Here is an 18,770-nt window from a genome sequence, read left to right on the forward strand (position 1 = left end):
AACTGTAAACTACTCTGAACTGTGTGATCCTCTGAAAAGATTCTGGTCCATTGACTTTGGCTCAGGTCCCTTGATTTTATTTCCTCACCGTAGTTGTCTTTTCTAGATTGCCCTGCTTACTTACTTGTTGGTGCTGCTTAGTTTTTGTCTAACCTTGCCTTTCCCTCCCTTTTTAATTGCTGGAGTGCCATTTTGCCCTCACTTTATTTTGAGCTTAACTTGTCCAGAATCTATAGGGTGTGGTGTAGTGTATTAAGAGTGTGATTTTCTGCTACTTTACTTTAGTGAATTGTTTTACAAATTATGTGTAAATGAATGTATATTCTTTTACTCAGACACCTTGAGTCAGTGTTTGCTTGAACCATAGTAAATTGCTGTCCTTTGTGTAACTTCTGATACTGCTCACTTTACTCTTGAGATAAGTCTGGCTGCTTAGCCATCGCTACCACTTTACTGTGTAGTATAGGCTTGTACCAAATGTGAATTTGTACTGTCACTCGTAGTCTTAATTGTGTGTGGTGTTCCCAAAGGGTACTGCATATGATTCTGCCTAACAAGCGCTTAGAAGTCTCTTGTGTAAGTAACTGCACTCGCAATTCCAGCTTGGCTGCAGAAGGGAATTGCCAGATTGAAGGCGCTGTGACGCATGATGATCCTGAAAAACAGGATGCTGAAACCGTAACAGAGTAGAGAACAAATATTCCCGGGTTCTAGTTTTGGAAATACTAGGTGGGACGAAGGAGTCATAAACATGATACAAATTGCCAATAGTTGCAAAGCTGTTTTTGAAGTAAGGCACTTTAACACTTCTGGGAGTCTTGCATTGCCAATCGGATTGCTCAGAAGAGGGGTGTGATCTGCCGGTGTGCCGCCCGCGTTCCGAGGCAGCTGCTCATCACCACAACTCTAACCACTCACTTTATTTCCACTGACTGACAACAGCTCCCCATGTTGTCCATATCATCGCTCTGCCCAATGCTCATTTTCTTCTCCCATGTTGGCGTCCTCTTCCTGCCACCCCTGACTGTGCATCAATTAGTCCAGTCCGTTTGAGCTCTGGCTCTCATCTTGCTTTTTGGCCACTTTTAGTGAGATATTGTTCCCATTCGCCTGCTAGCTGCAGTCGTCCTAGCCTGCACAACACCACATCTGCAGCACTTTGACCGATTCTTCCATTTCTTTTTTTCCTTTTGTACCCATTATAGCCATTATCACCTGGCAGGGGGGAGCCAGCCAACCAGGAGGCTAGGAACGCGGGCTTGAACCGCCTATGTAAGCCTGCATTCCAAGACGCCTGACGGCTGGCTCCCACCGCTGCCATCTTCCACCCACACCCCCATCCCTTTTGTTATTTTTACCCCTGCACATACGGAGCCTTGCCTTCCGTTTCCATGGTGGCCATGTTGGTAAAGGTTTTTGTTTTTCCTTGCTACAAAGGGACGCCACACGTGTCCTGTTGTAGGAAGGAAAAACGTTTTTTTTACTACCCTATATTGCCGCTTTCATAACCCGGTGTACTAATTGCCTTACCACTTGATCCGGCATGCCAGATCTGGTTTTAACGCCACATTATTGTTAGCTAATACAGATAAAGGCCTTGAGTGTGGCCTGCACCATGTAGTAATAGTCTGCTGCACATTGGTAAGGTTGTTGCTTCTTTCTGGTTATTTCCTCAGATCACTGGAGTATTACCACATGGTAGAGAACATGCCAGTTGCTATATCCCCTAATTAGCACAATCGCTAGAACATTGGAATTTTGATAGCCAATCAGGATCCACGGCTTCTGGGCAATATTCACCAGGGTGCCCATGGATTATTTCATTGTTCGTACATTCTACCAGAGGCCTAGTCAGGATTGTCTAGCAAATGGGGCCTGATGCTAATGTAGTTGGGCCCACTGCACTGACACAAATATCTGTAAATGCCCACACAGCGCTGCTGAGTGGGCCTTTACAGATTCTGGGTGGCCGTGCCCCTCAGGCCCTATCCTGCCTATGCCTCTGCATTCTACCCAGCACACCAAGCTTCTTCTCCCCTGCCCAAATGTCCCCCTCGCCTGTCCTCAATGGCTGCTCCCTTCTCACCTGGTTGAGTCAAGACATCCGCCTTCATACTCGCTCCACAGGTGATCTGCGTCCATGCTAGTAAAATTAAGAAAGGACTTCACTTCCAAGCCATCGAGGCAGTTACACGGGGGAGTGAGGACAAAGACAGATGTCTCGGGAGACAGATGTGTCAGGGCTCCACTGCATATGTCACACCGAGCTTTGTTGCTAATACTGCTATTGCCCACACCAGTGGGGCAACACATCATCTCATTTGACACTCAGTCCTCGTTATGCACCCTTGCATCACTTGGGCTCATTATTCAGGCTTGTGGGCACATAAGAGGCCATATTGCAAACTGGAACCAGTAAAACCTCTGAAGTACCAGCATGGTTAGAATGTTGACTCCTCGGCAGCCAGTTGGAAGCAAAGAGTACAGGCCTAATCTGTCAGGACATGGCATTTTCTCTGAATTGCTTTTCTGCCATTGTCCAATCTTTTTGCCACCCCATGCTCTCCTCATTTCATTTCTGCCTGCTTCTCTTGCCCCTCCCACTCCAATGGTCCGGGATGCTCATTCAGCCATCCTTCTTCTCTCTCTTATACTTTCTCTTCCATTTTCCCTTACGCTGACATGTTGTAGCTCCTCTGCTGTGCCTATCTGCCACATACACCGCTTGCCTGCATTGGTATCATGCAATCCCTGGCCATGAACTAGTCAATGACTTCCTTGACTTCATTGTTAGGATGTTCACGCTAGCACTCACTCTATTTTAGTCAAAGAGATGTATGCTAGTTGCAATAATGCCCTTCATTCTGGGTTGTACCATACTGAAAATTGCCCATTACCTCGGGATGATGTGCCGTTACCAGCTGGTAAAGCTGTGACCGGCATTGCTGCCGAAATGACAAATTACATGTTTATTCAATGTATGCCTGATGAGTAGAGTACCACATACAATGGATCTGTTTGTCTTTTGCTGTCTTTGCAGATGTTTACCGAACTATTGTGAACATGGAGGTTTATGCACACAATCCTGGAGTTCCTTCCACTGCAACTGTACAAATACTGGCTATACTGGAGCAACCTGCCATTACTGTGAGCAGACAATTCTATTTTTATTTTCTTTCAGTAAATTATTGTCACTAATACATGGTTGTATAAAGATCTGTATGTTATATTTTTATCTCAGTTCCAGTGCTGTAATATCGCGATACTAACCTGTCACACAGACTTCTCAGGCAGGTAGCCCCGCAGGCCCAGGTTATAGACCTTTGCTTCACTCAGGTCTTAAAGCTGGGCCCTGGAAACAGGTCATTTTTTTCTGTTAGCCCACCAAGACAGACCCACACGGGACAGTTTTGACAGAAATATCAGTCATCGTCAAACGTGCATTGTTTCTGCACAAGCAAAACTCACCTAAATGGGCCACCATGCAATTGTACTGCTAGGCTCCTTTCAGAATCCCTCTTCCATTTCCATGATGAGCATGTCAGAATGTGGGTTGTGGCATAGGGCTGTGACATAAGATAAAGAGCGGTAAGTGTGGGGTGGGGTGGCAAAGGGCAGGAGGATAGAGCTGATGGGGGAACCAATAGGCAGAAGGAGGAAGGTGGCCAGCGGGGATGTAGTGCGAGTCTTGCTCCAAACCATGCTTTGATTATGAGATTCAGCAAGGGTTTAAAGAAACATGGTTTGATGACTTAAGCACTGAGGGTGGGAAGAGGACAGTGACATCACTACTGTTACTGCATTACAGTTGATTCATGATGTCACAATGCCTGCTGTCAGAGCCAGCACACTCTCTGAAAGGCAGCTGTGGCCTGTTGCCCCTATGGGCCCAACTAGAAAGGTCTGCATGCATTTCCTCTAAGGGCAATCCTATAAACAACAATGCAGACATCAGGGTTGAATATAAATACTTTAATAAATGTTTGTGTGTGTGTTTTACTTTTGGAATAGTCCATCCAGCCTACCATGGGGCTGAATGAAAGGTTGAAAGGAAAAGAACATAATCTAGAAACGATTTAAAAAGAGAAAAGACAGTTAAAAAGAAGTTTGAGAAAGGTCGAGAAGAAAGGAGAATCGTGAGAAGAGGGAGAGAAAGGAAAACAACTCGCAGGGGGGTAATGGGAAGCCAGAAATCTGGCGCTACACATTTCTCTCTGCAGAATTCAAACTTTGCTAAGCCACTTAATAAAAGCAAGGTCTTGCTTTAATAGTCCTTTCTTTTGTTGTAATGTTCTTTGTCAAGACGCATGCATTAGTTGATAAATGAGGACTAGTGTGTTGTATATGTACTCTTGTTATTTTAAAACAATATTCTCACAAAGGCATTTCCCACTAAACGGTGTAAAACCTTCCTACTGGATGGGAATAGACTATCTGTCATCAATCAAAAGAAAGTTCACTATCCATCAGTAACACCCATATGTACCCCTACTCAAAATGCAGGACTCTTGCTATCTACCTGTAAACAAATACCAGGGGATAGCACTTACATCAAAATATATTGTCCTTTATATAAAACATATGTCACAATGTATTAATACATCAGAGTGCAAGTATAACCACCTGCTAAATCATATAAAAAATATATTAAAAACATTATACTTAATACATTGTGTTTGAATACGTCAATAACCAAACATAAGTACAGATAAGAATTCAAATGTACAGGTCAGTAACAATGACTCAACCTAACACAGTGATGGTTGTTTCCACCTATTGTCCTGCTGTGTTCACATTAGTGTGACTTATATGCTTTTCCATTCTATAATGCTATTACTGGCTGGTCATTCCTCAGGGGCAGAAGATGTATAGAAAATGTGTTCTTAAAGGTGGTCAGGAAAAGATTCCCTCTGGTTTCTCCTTGTATTACTCATCAGAGTCCCTGTATAGATGGGTACATAATTAAAACACATACATAACATCCTTCACACCACAATGATAGACAAGTGTGCTACTAATAGTATACCTGAATATGTCTACATTGATACATCATCAGACAGAAAATGCAACTACAAATGTTGCAAAGAATCACTCTAATGATTAGCTCACTCCTGTAAGTGATTTCAATCCGGCACACACCCAAGTCAAGCCCAGCATGAAGTGTGCAAATGAAACCCTTATTTATTGTTATCTATAAGTTCAATATTCTGAACGATATACCACTGATATCACACAGCTTCTCCTGAGACCCCCCTCCCCCTGGTCACACTGCACCAGGAATCAGGATAGTTGAAAAGGTAAATATTTATTTATGTAGTTAGCATTTAAATCACAATATATTTTAATAGGTAAACAACAATCACCAATGGGGTGACAGAACACTAAGTAATATCTTTAATATACTAGGAACCAAGTAATGACCACAAAAAAAAATGCAGCACATAAAAGAATACTTTTGTGTTGGTTTGGACAGATGGCACTATGGTTAGGGGTTCCCCCTGCAACACCCCTCAACCCCCCAATAGTCAATTAAATAGATGTGAGGAGAGAGCAGGTATCCGGGAATAGCACAAATCAAACAGAATATCACTGCAACCTTCCCCCTTCAAACACAAGAGAAAAACCGAATTGACTTGACTTTTCAGCTGTCAGCATGGCTTTGAAATTGTCTTTGAAATTGACTGAGCAAAAACACCAAATGTGGTCAAAATGCTTAAATTATTATAAATTCCTATGGGAGCCACTTTGAACAGTTGAACACAATCACAAACAATGATTTAGTCAAAAGAAAACATTTGAAAGCTCAAAGTCCAATTTACAGCTAATTCACACGTGTAAAACCTTTCAGAATTGCAATTCATGGCAAACCTTTCCTTGTGTGAATATTGCTATAATGGATGAATTGGTACAAGTAAGAGCTGAAATTTCGCTGCTATCAAAAAAATGGAGGGAGTTACAGAGGTTTTCGTGAGAGTCGTTTTTTGAAGAATAGGCGAGAGAATGGAAAACAGAAATGCAAAATGACAGATGGGTTTGATTACACTAGATTATGACTATGAAAAAGCGAATGCCACAGATGGGTCTTACAGTCACGTGATCAGCGTAACTCGCCTGTTCTGGATACTCTACTTCTTCCTGGGATTTACTTTTCTTAATCAAATCAATAAGAATTAGGGTTTAATAATACAGATGAGAAAAGAGTTTGCACAAAGATACTATGGTTCTGAATTAAAGAGGGGATGGCTTTGAGATTTGGATCATACAATGCAGATAGATTTTGGGTCACTGTTCTTCCCAATAATACTTACAGAATAAGTTATTAAATTGGACCGTCAGTTATGGTCATGTGTTGGGTCTGTCAAGGAAGGACAGCACATGAGGCACAGGAATGGATCAGCTAGGCCGGTCACTGGATTTGCAAAGGATCTGCCCTTCTTGTTAGTTGATATTTCAATCAGCTAGATAGCGAGTTCCTCAGGCAAGCCTTGTGGTAGCAAGCCAGAGAGTTTCAGGATAATGGTTCAGAAGGCCTTCCCACTCCACAGCGCTTCACTGGGTTGTGAGAAAAAGTTTGAAGATTTTAGGCCTTGCTGAAAATCAATAGTTCTCTACTGCTGCAAGAGTCTTGCCATCTGGATCTGGAAGGATGTTAAAGCTGGATGTAGAATGCTGGATCAGAGTGCTTCGCCGGAATCAGGAAAGTGAGTGGATCATTGAGTCCCTATGTGTTGTCAGCTGTCTCTATTTATCCTTTCAAATGACATCACAAAACAGGTGCATGGGCTGGCTTAACTAACCTTCCCCTGTGGGCTGGGATTGGATCAAAACCTCATCACCGCCTTGCACCTGAGAGATTGGATCAAGGCCAGAGGATTTCACATTTTATGGTTTGCTTCCCAGTCCTTATAGACCTCCGTTGGGTCACTGGTCTCAAAATCGGATTTGATCCTACATACATATTTCTTCATTGGTCACCTTTACACAAATCACACACAAAGATTCCATATTTGATGTAGTATCTGTTCCTCAAAATCCCGCAGCTGTGGGATCTTGTTTCACCTTTCTACAGAATGTTGTCCTTTTTGCCATGAACACATTTTCCAAACTTTCTGCAACTTTCCACAAATGTGTGTGTTTAACATAGGGATGTGTGTGTACATTTAAACAATGTTAGCATTAACACAGTTCACATAAAACCACATATATTGCCATTCCTGTCCAGAACATGTTACACAGTTCTACCGCCTTTTAAAACGTGCAGCCAAACATTTGAATAACATATCTGTCCTTTGTATATTTTTCACAACTTTGAATAACAAGTTATGTGTCCCTCAATATTGTTCATTGTTCATGCTTAACCGCAAATGGTCCGCCCATTTGTCTCTCCTTGCAGTCCAGGTGCAGCCCCCTCCCTTGGGGAGTTCCTTCCAGGAGCAGTTTATGATCCCTTTCACACCTCATTTTCCTGGGCTGAAGGCTCTGCCATTGTTCCTTCTCTTTCTGTAGACAAGAGTCTGGTCTAACCTACGATTATCATCTACCATTGTGTTTCTGCTGAGAGGATTTCACCTCCCCTTCGAAAAAACCTGTTTTTCCACTTCCAAAGGGTTGCAGCTCAGCCCAGCTAATGTATTCTTAATTTAAAAAACAGCAAAAACCAAACTTGTTGCATCAAGTCACATACATACATCACGCTCTCAGCTTTAAATCAGTGGGATCATAAACACAACTAAGATCTGTATTCCTTTTATCAACATTCCTTTTTTGTTTGCTAATCTGGCAGACTTTTAGTTTAGGTAGTTTGAAGTTTCATCAGGAGCTCATCTGACAGCTGTCATTCACAGGTAGCCCAGGGCACTGCACACAGATTTTGACAGGGGCCGTCAGTTTATAGACAATCAGTTTTTCTGAAGAAATGTTTTGCTCTTCACATTTAGGACTTTGTATGTTTGCAATACTTCATAAGATTACATAAATTTGAGCACCTGGCAAGATTTGGAATGTTGAGAAGTGTTGTATATAGGCATTTTGGAGTTTTTAGCAACAAAACAAATGTCATTTATAGGCACATTTTGAAGTTTCATTTGTAAAGTGCTGCTTCTCTCTCTGCACTCTGTTTGCTGGTCATGGAGCCCACTGGCACATGTTCTGCAGTGTGTGCTCTGTCCCACCACACATGCGCCATGGGAGGCAGGATCTGCATCCATCTTTTTGTGTGTTTCAGAACGCGTTTTTTGTAGGTTTTTGGTGCACACAAAAGTTTTGCCGCCATTGTTGCAGTTTCTTGCACCATAACTATCAGAGTGATCTCTCACAGCACCACAGAGTGGGTCAATACACCCCACACTCCCACTCCATTCACTACCTGCAAGATAAAATATATTTTCCTACTTCATGATGTAATTCTCTCAGAATAGATTATCTAGAATCACACTCTAGAAACTCCTGCTGTCTCCTTACCTTCCATCATCCAAAATGGCCAGAAGTGTGACTTTCCATGTATGCCAGAAGAAAAAAACCATACAAGAGAAACCCCCATAAGTCAATGGCTAGCTCTAGGTATAATAACAAGGTCACCACATCAGCGGTACTTACTTACTTGTAATACTGGCTGGTCACTAAAGTGCACAAATCCTCTCAATCAAGGGCTCATTCTTCCCTCAAATGGCTATTGTTGTCCTGCAATATCTAAATCAACAGTAGCATGGTCAAAGACCAATTTCTATATACAATCAGGTGTTCTGTGGCTCTTCCCAACCCCTACAATAGTCCATTCTTACTTCCAACTAAGGAGAGATCCTAGATCTCAGCCATCAACCAAACAGAATAGTGCTCAGAATCCACCATCTTATAACGGCTAATATGTCTCATGGAAATGACATCATTACGTAGTGTGATAATGTAATACATCACATATTCGAAGCCCGGGCACTGAAGACTTTGCCCTAAGCGTCTACGGTTTATCATCAGTAACGTAAAGATGCTGTGACTCATTGTGAATAGAAAAAAGTTTGAATATCCAACCTGTTGGGATGGAGGTTAAAAGCTCATTCTGTCTCTCTCGGGTGTAGCCATTTGGGTCAACAACACCCTCTGATAAGAATAACACCATTGAATAAAATGAAAACTGGAGGTATATTACAGTTTCTAAATTGTCAATATATATACTAATTGCAGCAATCCCTGCCTTGTTATACATTGAGGGAGTATACAGCCTGTGTGATAAAAGACAATCGATTCCCATTTGATGTCTCAAAGTACCTGTGTTTGCACTAGATTTTGGGATGTCTGCACCGTCCTTACTTTTACTTCCAGGGATATAAAGACAAAACACCTTGTGACCCGCACCTTATGCCCAGCAAAAAATATTATTCCATAACACATGTCTAGTTGTATGCATGCAAATTCATGTACAATCATTACTTTGTCATTAAAGGTTTCTATTAAAAGACATGGTGGTATCAAACTCCTAAGTGGAGGTAAGTGTACCTCATAATATTTATATATGATGATGGTTACATAAAAAATGCTATACATGCTGCATTGATCACATTTTATCATGTTTGTGTCAAACATCTAGATGATGTTTTACATTAGTGCCAGGGAAAGTTTATTAACATCCTATGTGGCTTTAGGCACTGCACACCATATTCTGCAATCTCCCAATCTCATAATGTGTGTTTATAATTATGATTACATACACAATCTATGCACCAATAATTGATCAGATTCTTTGGCATGTTTGTTTCAAACATCTAGATGATGTTTTACATTAGTCCCAGGAAACGCTATCTATCAAGGATGAAAGAACACTGGCCTTAGTGAAATTGAGCCACTCATTGAGCCCTACTAAATGGCTCTTAGTGAGAAATATAAGTTTCTGTTCCAAATGAATGAGTTCTTTTTATCCTTATCCACCTGAGATTTACCTCTCACTTTTCTCAGGATGCACCACTCAAAATCCACGAAGGAGTGGCCAATTTCCACATTTTATTTTACATAGGATGACTTTTCAATCTTATTCTTCTGGCAGCTCCTATGTTCTATCATCCGAGTTTTGCATTTCCTGTTGGCCTTCCCAATGTAAATGAGAGGACAAGGACACTTAATCACCTAGACAATGTTTTCCGTGTTACAATTAGTGTGTTCTCTCAGCATCCATTCTTGACCCAAATCCAGATTAATAGATGTCATCCTACTAGTCTGGGAACACAAAATACAAATACCACACAGAAAATGTCCAATCATTTGAGGCATACCCCACAAAGTGCTTCGGAGCACTCGCTGACTGTTCTTCATTTGTATGTCATTCTTCTTGTCAATGTTTCAGATATTGGTGCTCTTTTTGAAAGCTATCAAGGGTGGAGGAGTACTCATCACCTTCTTCCAATTCTTGGTAATGATGTTCTTAACCTTATATGATAGGTTACTAAAAGTGTTCACAAACACTAGAGGAGTGTCATGATTGTTGTCATTTCTGCCTGTCAGCTTTGTCTCAAAAAGTGCTTCCCTATTGTTATTAAAAGCCCACTTGGCCGACTGTTTGACAACTTTCACAGTGCAGACCCTGTTAGTTTATCCATAAGGACATTCGCTCCTTCCTCATAGTCTTGATTGGTACTACTATTACGTTTTAAACGCAAAATGTGACCAAAAGGCAAATTGTCACAAACATGTCTAGCATGATGGCTCCTGTAGTGTAGCAAGGCATTTTTATCTGTCATTTTTACATAGGGTCTTACCCAAAGATGAGATTCTTTGTGATAGACAGTAAGGTCCAGATAGTTATCTCTGATATTCTCATACTGGCAGTGAATTTTAGGTATCTATTTTGGCCATTAAGCCAAATAAGAAAGTGCTTAGCCTCATCAATAGTACCATGCCATACTACAAACACATTATCGATGTATCTTAGCCACCTTAAAATGTTTATTTTGTAGGGCTCGACATTGAATACACCACGGTCTGCTCAAACATGTCAACATACAAATTGGCAAGGTTGGGAGCCATGACTGCTCCCATGGCTGTACCTTCAACCTGTACATAGCACTGTCCCATAAACTGGAAAAAGTTGTTAACAAGAGCCATTTCAGCACACCATAATATAAAGGCATGATTGTAATTTGACACAGGGGAACAGATAATTATCTACATGTTAAACTTATCCAACTTATCCTAACAATGCTGGTAATTAAATGCAGCTTTATAAAACTACTGAGAATATTAGTTTTGCAACACATCACAACATGCATATAAAAACAATATTTCTAATCAGGCAGATTCAACATATATTCCATATTATTGTAACTTGAAGATAGTTTTTTCAGACAAGACCAGGCAAGATATCAAGTACTGAATGGGAATATGATGGAAGCAAGTGTTATACAAAAGTGCCCCTATTCGGCCCGATTCATGGAATTTTTGCCCGGTTCAAAGTGAATGTGCACTGCTGAAAAGTGACTTTGCACTGCCCTGATTCATGGAACCGTGGAAAGTGTATTTTTGCAGTGCAATGTCTGGGCAAAGTCAGTGCATATCATTTTTGCAGTACAAAATGACTTTGCCCGGACTTTGCACTGGAAAAATACTCTTTGCAAAGTTCCATGAATCCGGGTTTGTGCCGGCAGTGCAATGTCACTTTTCAGCAGTGCAAATTCACTTTGAACTGAGCAAATATTCCATGAATCGGGCCTAGTTTGCACACTGTCCTGTTTGAGGCAACACTCTAACTGATTCATGGAATTATTTACGTGTAAAACAGGGATTTGGGAGCCATTCTGCCTGAAAATCCCTGTTTGACGGATGGGGATTTGCGGGTAGAATGGCCCGCAAATCCCTGTTTTACACGCAAATAATTTGCTTAATCAGTTCTTCTCAGAAAGTGCCTGTGTTAGGCTTGCCAATACAAATGTTTTTGAATAACCAATGCACAACAAGGGTGGTGACCTCTGCCTTAAGTTGGTGTGATGAACCTAGGACCAGCCTTTGGTAAATAGTTTGCTAAAAAATGTGTAGTTGGAGTTGTAAAGTGCAACGGCTATCCGATTGACATGATTTTCACCTCTCCTTTTTTCATGTTCACCATCTCCTTGCCACTTCACTCAAGATGCTTAACAGCAAAAGTGGTTTATCAAACTGTAGTCTTCACACTTACTTAGGGCTGCAGGACTTCATGTATGGATTTTAGGGAACAAACTTTCACATAGGATGTGACAATTATTTGGCATAAACAAATGATAATGATCAATGTTATGGCTGATGTTTATTTTGCATCCGGTTCTTCGTGTAATGATCTTTCTTGATGTTGTGGATGAAATAAGTTTAACCAATAAGATTGAAGCAAATATCAGAGTTTTGGGTCGAATGAAAATTCCTTTCTCTGTCATGTGTTTTTTTTTTTTTATAGAAATAGAATGAAAACATAAACAACTCAAGAAATATTTCTCATCACTCATATAAAATAGCACAAACAGGCTTTTCTGTTTCCTGCATGGCATATTGTTATGCACTTTACTCATAATAATGTGAAAATCCGGTGAGCAAATACTGGTATGGAACCTCATTAAAACATCTATGTGGAGTGCTTCATTTTTTGGGATATGCTTGACGGTAATCCCTCAAAAAATCGAATACAAAAACAACGAGGACGGAAATAGCAAATTATTTTGGTCGAATTTCTCGATTTTGCTGCACCTTTTAATTTTTTCACAATTAATAGATGGGTGGTTGGGCTAGGAAATAGAAACATGTGGGTGGATGTGTGTGTGTGTGTGGGGGGGGGGTCTCCCCACATTAAACAATGAAAATAGTGCAAAAAAAGTAAAACACTTTTTTCGAAAATTTCGATCAATTATTTCGGTCCTCGTTTTATTTCGGTATTTCAATGTAGAACTGTGTTTTACCAATTTGGATGGAATACTGTGTCATTTGCAGTGGGACGAAACCCACCTGGGATTTTGGGTTTGTTTTCAAGTTCTGCGTCCCAATCAAGAAGCTCAAAACTCTTAAAGGGAATTTGACAGAAAATTAGAAGCCTCACACTATCTAAAGAAGTTTCAATGGTCTTTAAATGGTTTTTGTTGTGTGCTTGTTTTTGGCAGTAGAGAAGAGTAGCGAGGACAAGCACATCTTTTGCTTTGAAGAAGTTTTGGGATGCTTTTGGAGCACTTTAATGGAGTTATGGATTCTGTTGGTGTTTGTTGATCCTGGTTTGAAACCATTTGGTTTGTTTGTAGCTGTATGTCCTGTTCCTGATGTTTAGTTTTCCCTGTTTTATTCCCTGTGTCTGTTTGCATGTGTGTATGTCCACTTTCTTATCTTTCCTGTGTTACACTTTTGTCCTTATAAAACATAATGCAAAAAAACTCAAACATTTTTCTTGCACATTTTTCTATTCCTTTTCCCTTTTGTATCACATAAAGAACATCCAATAAGAAAACAAGGGGTCTCATTACAAAGTAGGCGGTAGCCATGGTGCTATTAGCACCGTGGCTACCCCCTTACCGCATTCCGGGTCTGGGTTGTCGAAATAGGGACTTACCGTGTCATTACAACCTTGGAGGACGCGGTAAGTCCCCATTCCGAGAACCATTCCCCATTCCCATTCGAGCCCCCATAGGGCTCAATGGGAATGGGGATAGAGCTAATAACGGGCCCGCTAATAGCGGGCCCGTTATTAGCTACCTGGTCCCTAAAACCAGGAGCCCATAGTTGAACCCGCTAAGGGACCTCGGAATAGGGCGGTAAGGGTTTACCGGCACTGGTCTCCTTACCAGTGCCCGTTAACCCTTACCGCGTAATGAGGCCCAAGGTTTCCTAACACTTTTCTTTTTTTATCTTAGAAACTCTTGTGTGCACCCGAGAATCCTTGCTATGTATTGGTGAGAAATGTTTCCTTTTATCTGTGTGTGATTTGCTTGAATCCATTTAATTGTTTTAGTCACTTGACATTATTGTGTGTGTCAACATATCATTTTACCTAGGGAAAAGTGGGTTTGGGGCAGAGATGAGGAGCTGAACTGCTCATTCTTAGCACAGGATGAGATTGAATTTATTCAGTTTTATGGAAAAGAGGACAAATAGGGCAACGCTGGAGGAGGGGAAGGAAGAAGAGTCACGGCTGTCAGTGGTGACCAATCTGCAGAAGAGAAGGTTGGACCATTCGGGCCTGCTGGAGCAGGCATGTAAGTGAGTCCTCCTTGGGCTGGAGAAGTGCAAGGGAGTTAAAACCTGTTTGTGGGAAGGTTTTGACTAAAAAGGCAACACTTGAAGAGACTTTGGTAGCTGCACAGACACACACTCTTCAAGAGTGCCTTCAAATGCACATCAGTACTTAGACCTTGAAATTGCAGGGAAGGTTGTGGTATTCCACTGGTAGAGAGAGGTCAGAACACAGGTAGAAGAGTACACTAGTGAGAGGGAAATGTAGTGTAGATGCAGCAGGAGACCTAAGAGCACCCGCTCGGTTCACCTGAGAATTGGGGGCATTGCACTGATGCCTGCCCATGTGTTGGGGGTAGGGCAGCTAAAGGATTTCCCTGCACATTTTCCGGCAGCTTCACAGTAGTTACCACCCTCTACAGCATACATCTTGCCATGGGTCTCGGAATGCTTCAGCTTGACAGAGCCGAAAGACAATCAGGAGGAAGAAGGTATAGCAATATGCAACCTCTGCTGAAAGACAGACACGTGAGATCACTCAAGTAAGAGTTCGGCTGGGTGCAAACACATGTCAAAGAGTGGCAAACTAATGTGCACAGAGCAAGTATATCACCTGCCTTGAACTTGTCACACCAGCACTGTCCAGCAGTAATGGCGACGTGAAAGTGTTGGAAAAGGTACCAATTGTATGGCAGCCACACTGTTGGAAACAACCCTCATACACGCAACACAAGGGCCATCAAAACCCTCCTGGCAGTCTGGATCTGATTTGTAAAAGCGTATTTGAATGTCTCCTTTGAAGCTCAGCTTGCACCAATAGCAACACACACTAATAGGGCTGCTTATTATCATGACAGCATCCAGTTGGTGATATTGTGGATGTGGCACCCTTTGGGTAAGCGAGGGGAGACAGACTGATGAGGCATGCAGGTCTTTTTTTCATGCAGTGTTTGGCATCTATTAGTTTGGGGCAGCTGAATCCAGGGGCAGTGGTGGATTGCATGGAGAGGCACATGTCGGAGTACCATATTACCATATTGTAGGTTACTAGGCAAAAGGGAGACTTATACATCTGGCTGTGCCTTAAAAACACCGAAGTGGAAATGCTGATTAATAGAGCCAAAGAAATTAAGAGAGAGACCCCAGTTTGTGTATGTGGTGCAAGCGACACAAGAGTAGCTCATCCGATTGGTAGAGTAGAACATCAGTCAGTACTACTAGTTTGTGATCTTGTTACGAGAATTATGAGACTGATTCCACTAGTTGGTAGAACCAACAAAAATGGATGATGAAAAAAAAGCAAAAACTTTGCAGGGCACTCCACTCAAGCACTGCTGTCTGAGTCAAGGCAATCACCACCTCCCCCAATCTCCCATTGCATGTGGTTGCATCTGGCCTCCACACAAACTTGCATTAAAAAGCCTCTGAGGGGATGGCAACACTGAGGGCCTGATTCATGGAAATGTGGGCAGAAATCCCACAAGGGCCGTGCGCCGCGAAGGACACTGTGCGAGCCCGTCCGTAGCATATAAAAAGGCACATCCTGCACATTCATGGAATCCACTGTGCACAGTAACCTCAATCGCAAGTCGTGGCTGAAATGCCCCAGACACATCCCCACGCAAAGCATGAACAGCCAGAACAGTTACCTTTGTGTGCTCTCCTGTGCGCAAATACAAGCACCTTTCAAACAGTGCATGGGGTCCCCCGCAAGCAGGCCTGCATCTCGGGGACCCTGCACAGGGTCTTCCGTTCAGCTCGGGACCATGTGCAGGGTCCTCATAACTGTTGATGCCACCCCAACAACATGTGCATAAATAAATCGTAATTTGGTTAAAAAAAAATCACAAAATCACATTAAGAACCCCAGTAAACCATTCCTGCACCATGATACATTGCACCCCTAAGTTAGACCGGAACCCTGGTTGTGTACACGCACCCCTATTTACAACATGCAAACCCACCTCCACATTGTGATTCCTACGTACAAGTGTACTTACGCCTGCCTTCGGGTAGTGTAGAGATTGAGGGTTTTGCGGCGCCCTTTCTATGCCAAGAGGCTGCATGGACGGTTCCATGAATATGTGTCATTTAGCAAAATTGTGAGCCTGTGAGGGATTGACTGCAGGCCGTCCCTCGGAACGGTGACTTTTTGCATGTTCTTCCACATTTTCTGTGTTCCACCCCCTTCCCAGCCCTCTGTGCAAGACTCATGACGGCTCACAGAGACGTGTTGAGCCTACGCTAACTCCACTCAAGTCGAGGAAAAGTCCTGTGCAGTTGATTCCATAAATTGAAGAACGGGGATTTGCACGCAGAATCATGTGCAAATTCCCGATTTTACGTGCAAATAATTCCTTGAATCCGCCCCTGAGTGTTGAATGGTCATAGGTGCTTTAACGCAACGATTATTCATGGTTGAGCTTATTGGTTGTTAAATAGCAATGAAGCCAATTGTGGAAATAAGATGAATACTGGACAGTGAATGGATATTTGCATTGCATTTTTTTTAAATGAATCTGATTTTCTGATGTGTTTCAGAAATTCAGATTTGTTTGTATTAAAAACCTCATGGTGATAGTCCAAATGCAATTAGTTGACATATTCTTTGAATGCTTTTTTTGCATTGGGGCAATTTTTCATATTTGTTATTGAATTAGTCTGAAAATCTATGTGAGAGACGAATGTGAATGCATCGTGTAAATTAACATACACCGTATCTTGTAATTAATATTGTTACACTACGAAAGGCTAATTCCAGAATACTGCCCAAATTTCGACCATTAATAGAAGGGACTAAACCTGGTGACATTTTGCCCTGAGTTGCTTGAATTAGAACTGAAGCACTACATAATAATGGACTCCGGTTATTAAGCCGCTTTATTGACACAAGTTAAAAAGTCAATCACAGCAACACAACCACTGCCTATATCACACATCAGCCTTTATGTAGGGCAACAGATCTGCAAGCATTCCTAGAAAAGATGACAAAAGAGAATGTATAACCGACCATAGCCATGAATTTCTTGTGGTTGCGATGCTGGAGTGCCTCTCTGCGCTCACTCATTTTTGAATGGCTGAGTTGTTCCCAAATGCAACTCTGGGCAAGTTGATTCCGAACGCCGTGCAACTAACACGTGCAGCTTTCCCGCCATTCACAAAAGCATCACGCAGGACTCTTGAGAAGGTATATGCAGCTCACCCCAGCCATCTACCTCCATCATATATATGTCAAAGCCAAACCCATCACTTCTTTTAAATAATAACACTCGCCTCATCGCTCACTGCTCACCACTCCTTCCCAAAGGAACGACGAAGTTCACACACAGCAGCCCTGAACAAGGAAGGCAGAGAACCTGAGGGCCGTGGCCCAAGCTGAGAAAGACTGGCTACAAAATAGCAAACAACTCCTAAAACCATCACATCCAAACCATGTTAAGACACAGAGTACATTTACACTAAAGATCTGTATTACTGCAATCCATCACAGTGCTTTCTTCCATTGTGCATTTCTAAAAATATGGCATATCAGACTTTCTCTCTGTGTCATAGGGTGTGTCAATGCACGCACAGCTGCATTTGTTATTAAATGTTCTTCTGATGTTAATTTGTATTTGCTGCTTGTGAAGGGGATATTTGTAACGCAGAGCTAAAATATCTCTCCTAATGAAATACTGCACAGAAGAAAAAAAAACACCGAATATCTTTTTTATTTGTACTTTTTATTTCATGTATGTTCATGAATTGTGCTGAGTGCACAGCAACATACCTTTGGTTCGAAGGGACTGGGGGAAGAGAACCAGAATGGAGGCTGTTTGGGGGTGTACACAGACAAGAGAGGTGGAAGGGGATAAGGACCACAGTGGTTATTAAGGAGTCGATTCAGCGGGGTAGCAATTGCAGTCACGGGTCTCGAACAGCTGGCGCATGGTATGCGCTCGGGTGGAAATGCTGTAAATTAGGGTTTTCCTACCTAAGATGCCAGGGTAAGCTGCTGTGATAAATTGGTTCACCTTGGTCTGATTAGGTGCCCTCCTGAATTCTGTCAAAACCATCAGTTACTTGAGTCAATTGGGAGTTGTTGCAGAACCTGGGACCCTTAAAGGACCACAACCTAGTTCCCATCCTGTTTTTTGGAGGTGAAGCACCCGAGTATCTTGGCTGAAGATGGTCTGAGTGAATAGTTTAGAGCACATTAGAAATGTAGATGTAGAAAGGAAGCCGATTTGGGGTGGGAGAGTAGGTGACGCCAAGGAGAACAAGGAACAGAACACATAGATATAGAAGTAAGAATTATGACAACTTGTATTGTAGTAGAAATTTGTACGGCGCCTTTTCCCATTTGTATGGCCTTAAAGCGCTTTTTGGTAGGAATGCCCTCGGGACCGACGTCCAGGTATGGGAAAGTTCTCAGAGGAGGCTTAAGATGTGTGTGTGTGCTTTTGGACAAGATTACGTCCTAGGAGGGATGGCTAGGCTCCAGTAAGCAACTCAAGAGGTCAGGCAGGTGGAAGGGTGCTGAGGGAGGTCATGACAGTGTGCTAGTGCAGGAAACTTGGTATGTACCAAGCTAGACTGAAATTTGTCATAGGCTGTCGCTATAGTTTAAT

General features: G+C 42.1%; 1 protein-coding gene across 1 annotated transcript in view; it reads left to right on the forward strand.

Moving 5' to 3' along the window:
• LOC138510185 (contactin-associated protein-like 4) overlaps nucleotides 1-18,770 on the forward strand; it is a 2,554,874-nt gene that overhangs the window by 1,735,582 nt on the left and 800,522 nt on the right. Inside the window, exon 11 of the mRNA XM_069625670.1 lies at nucleotides 3,041-3,147. Within this exon, the coding sequence (XP_069481771.1) occupies nucleotides 3,041-3,147 (107 nt within the window). The remainder of the gene's footprint in view (nucleotides 1-3,040; nucleotides 3,148-18,770) is intronic.

The sequence above is a fragment of the Ambystoma mexicanum genome, chromosome 6p (assembly GCF_040938575.1).
Source record: "Ambystoma mexicanum isolate Mex_15411 chromosome 6p, UKY_AmexF1_1, whole genome shotgun sequence".
Taxonomy (NCBI): Eukaryota; Metazoa; Chordata; class Amphibia; order Caudata; family Ambystomatidae; genus Ambystoma; species Ambystoma mexicanum.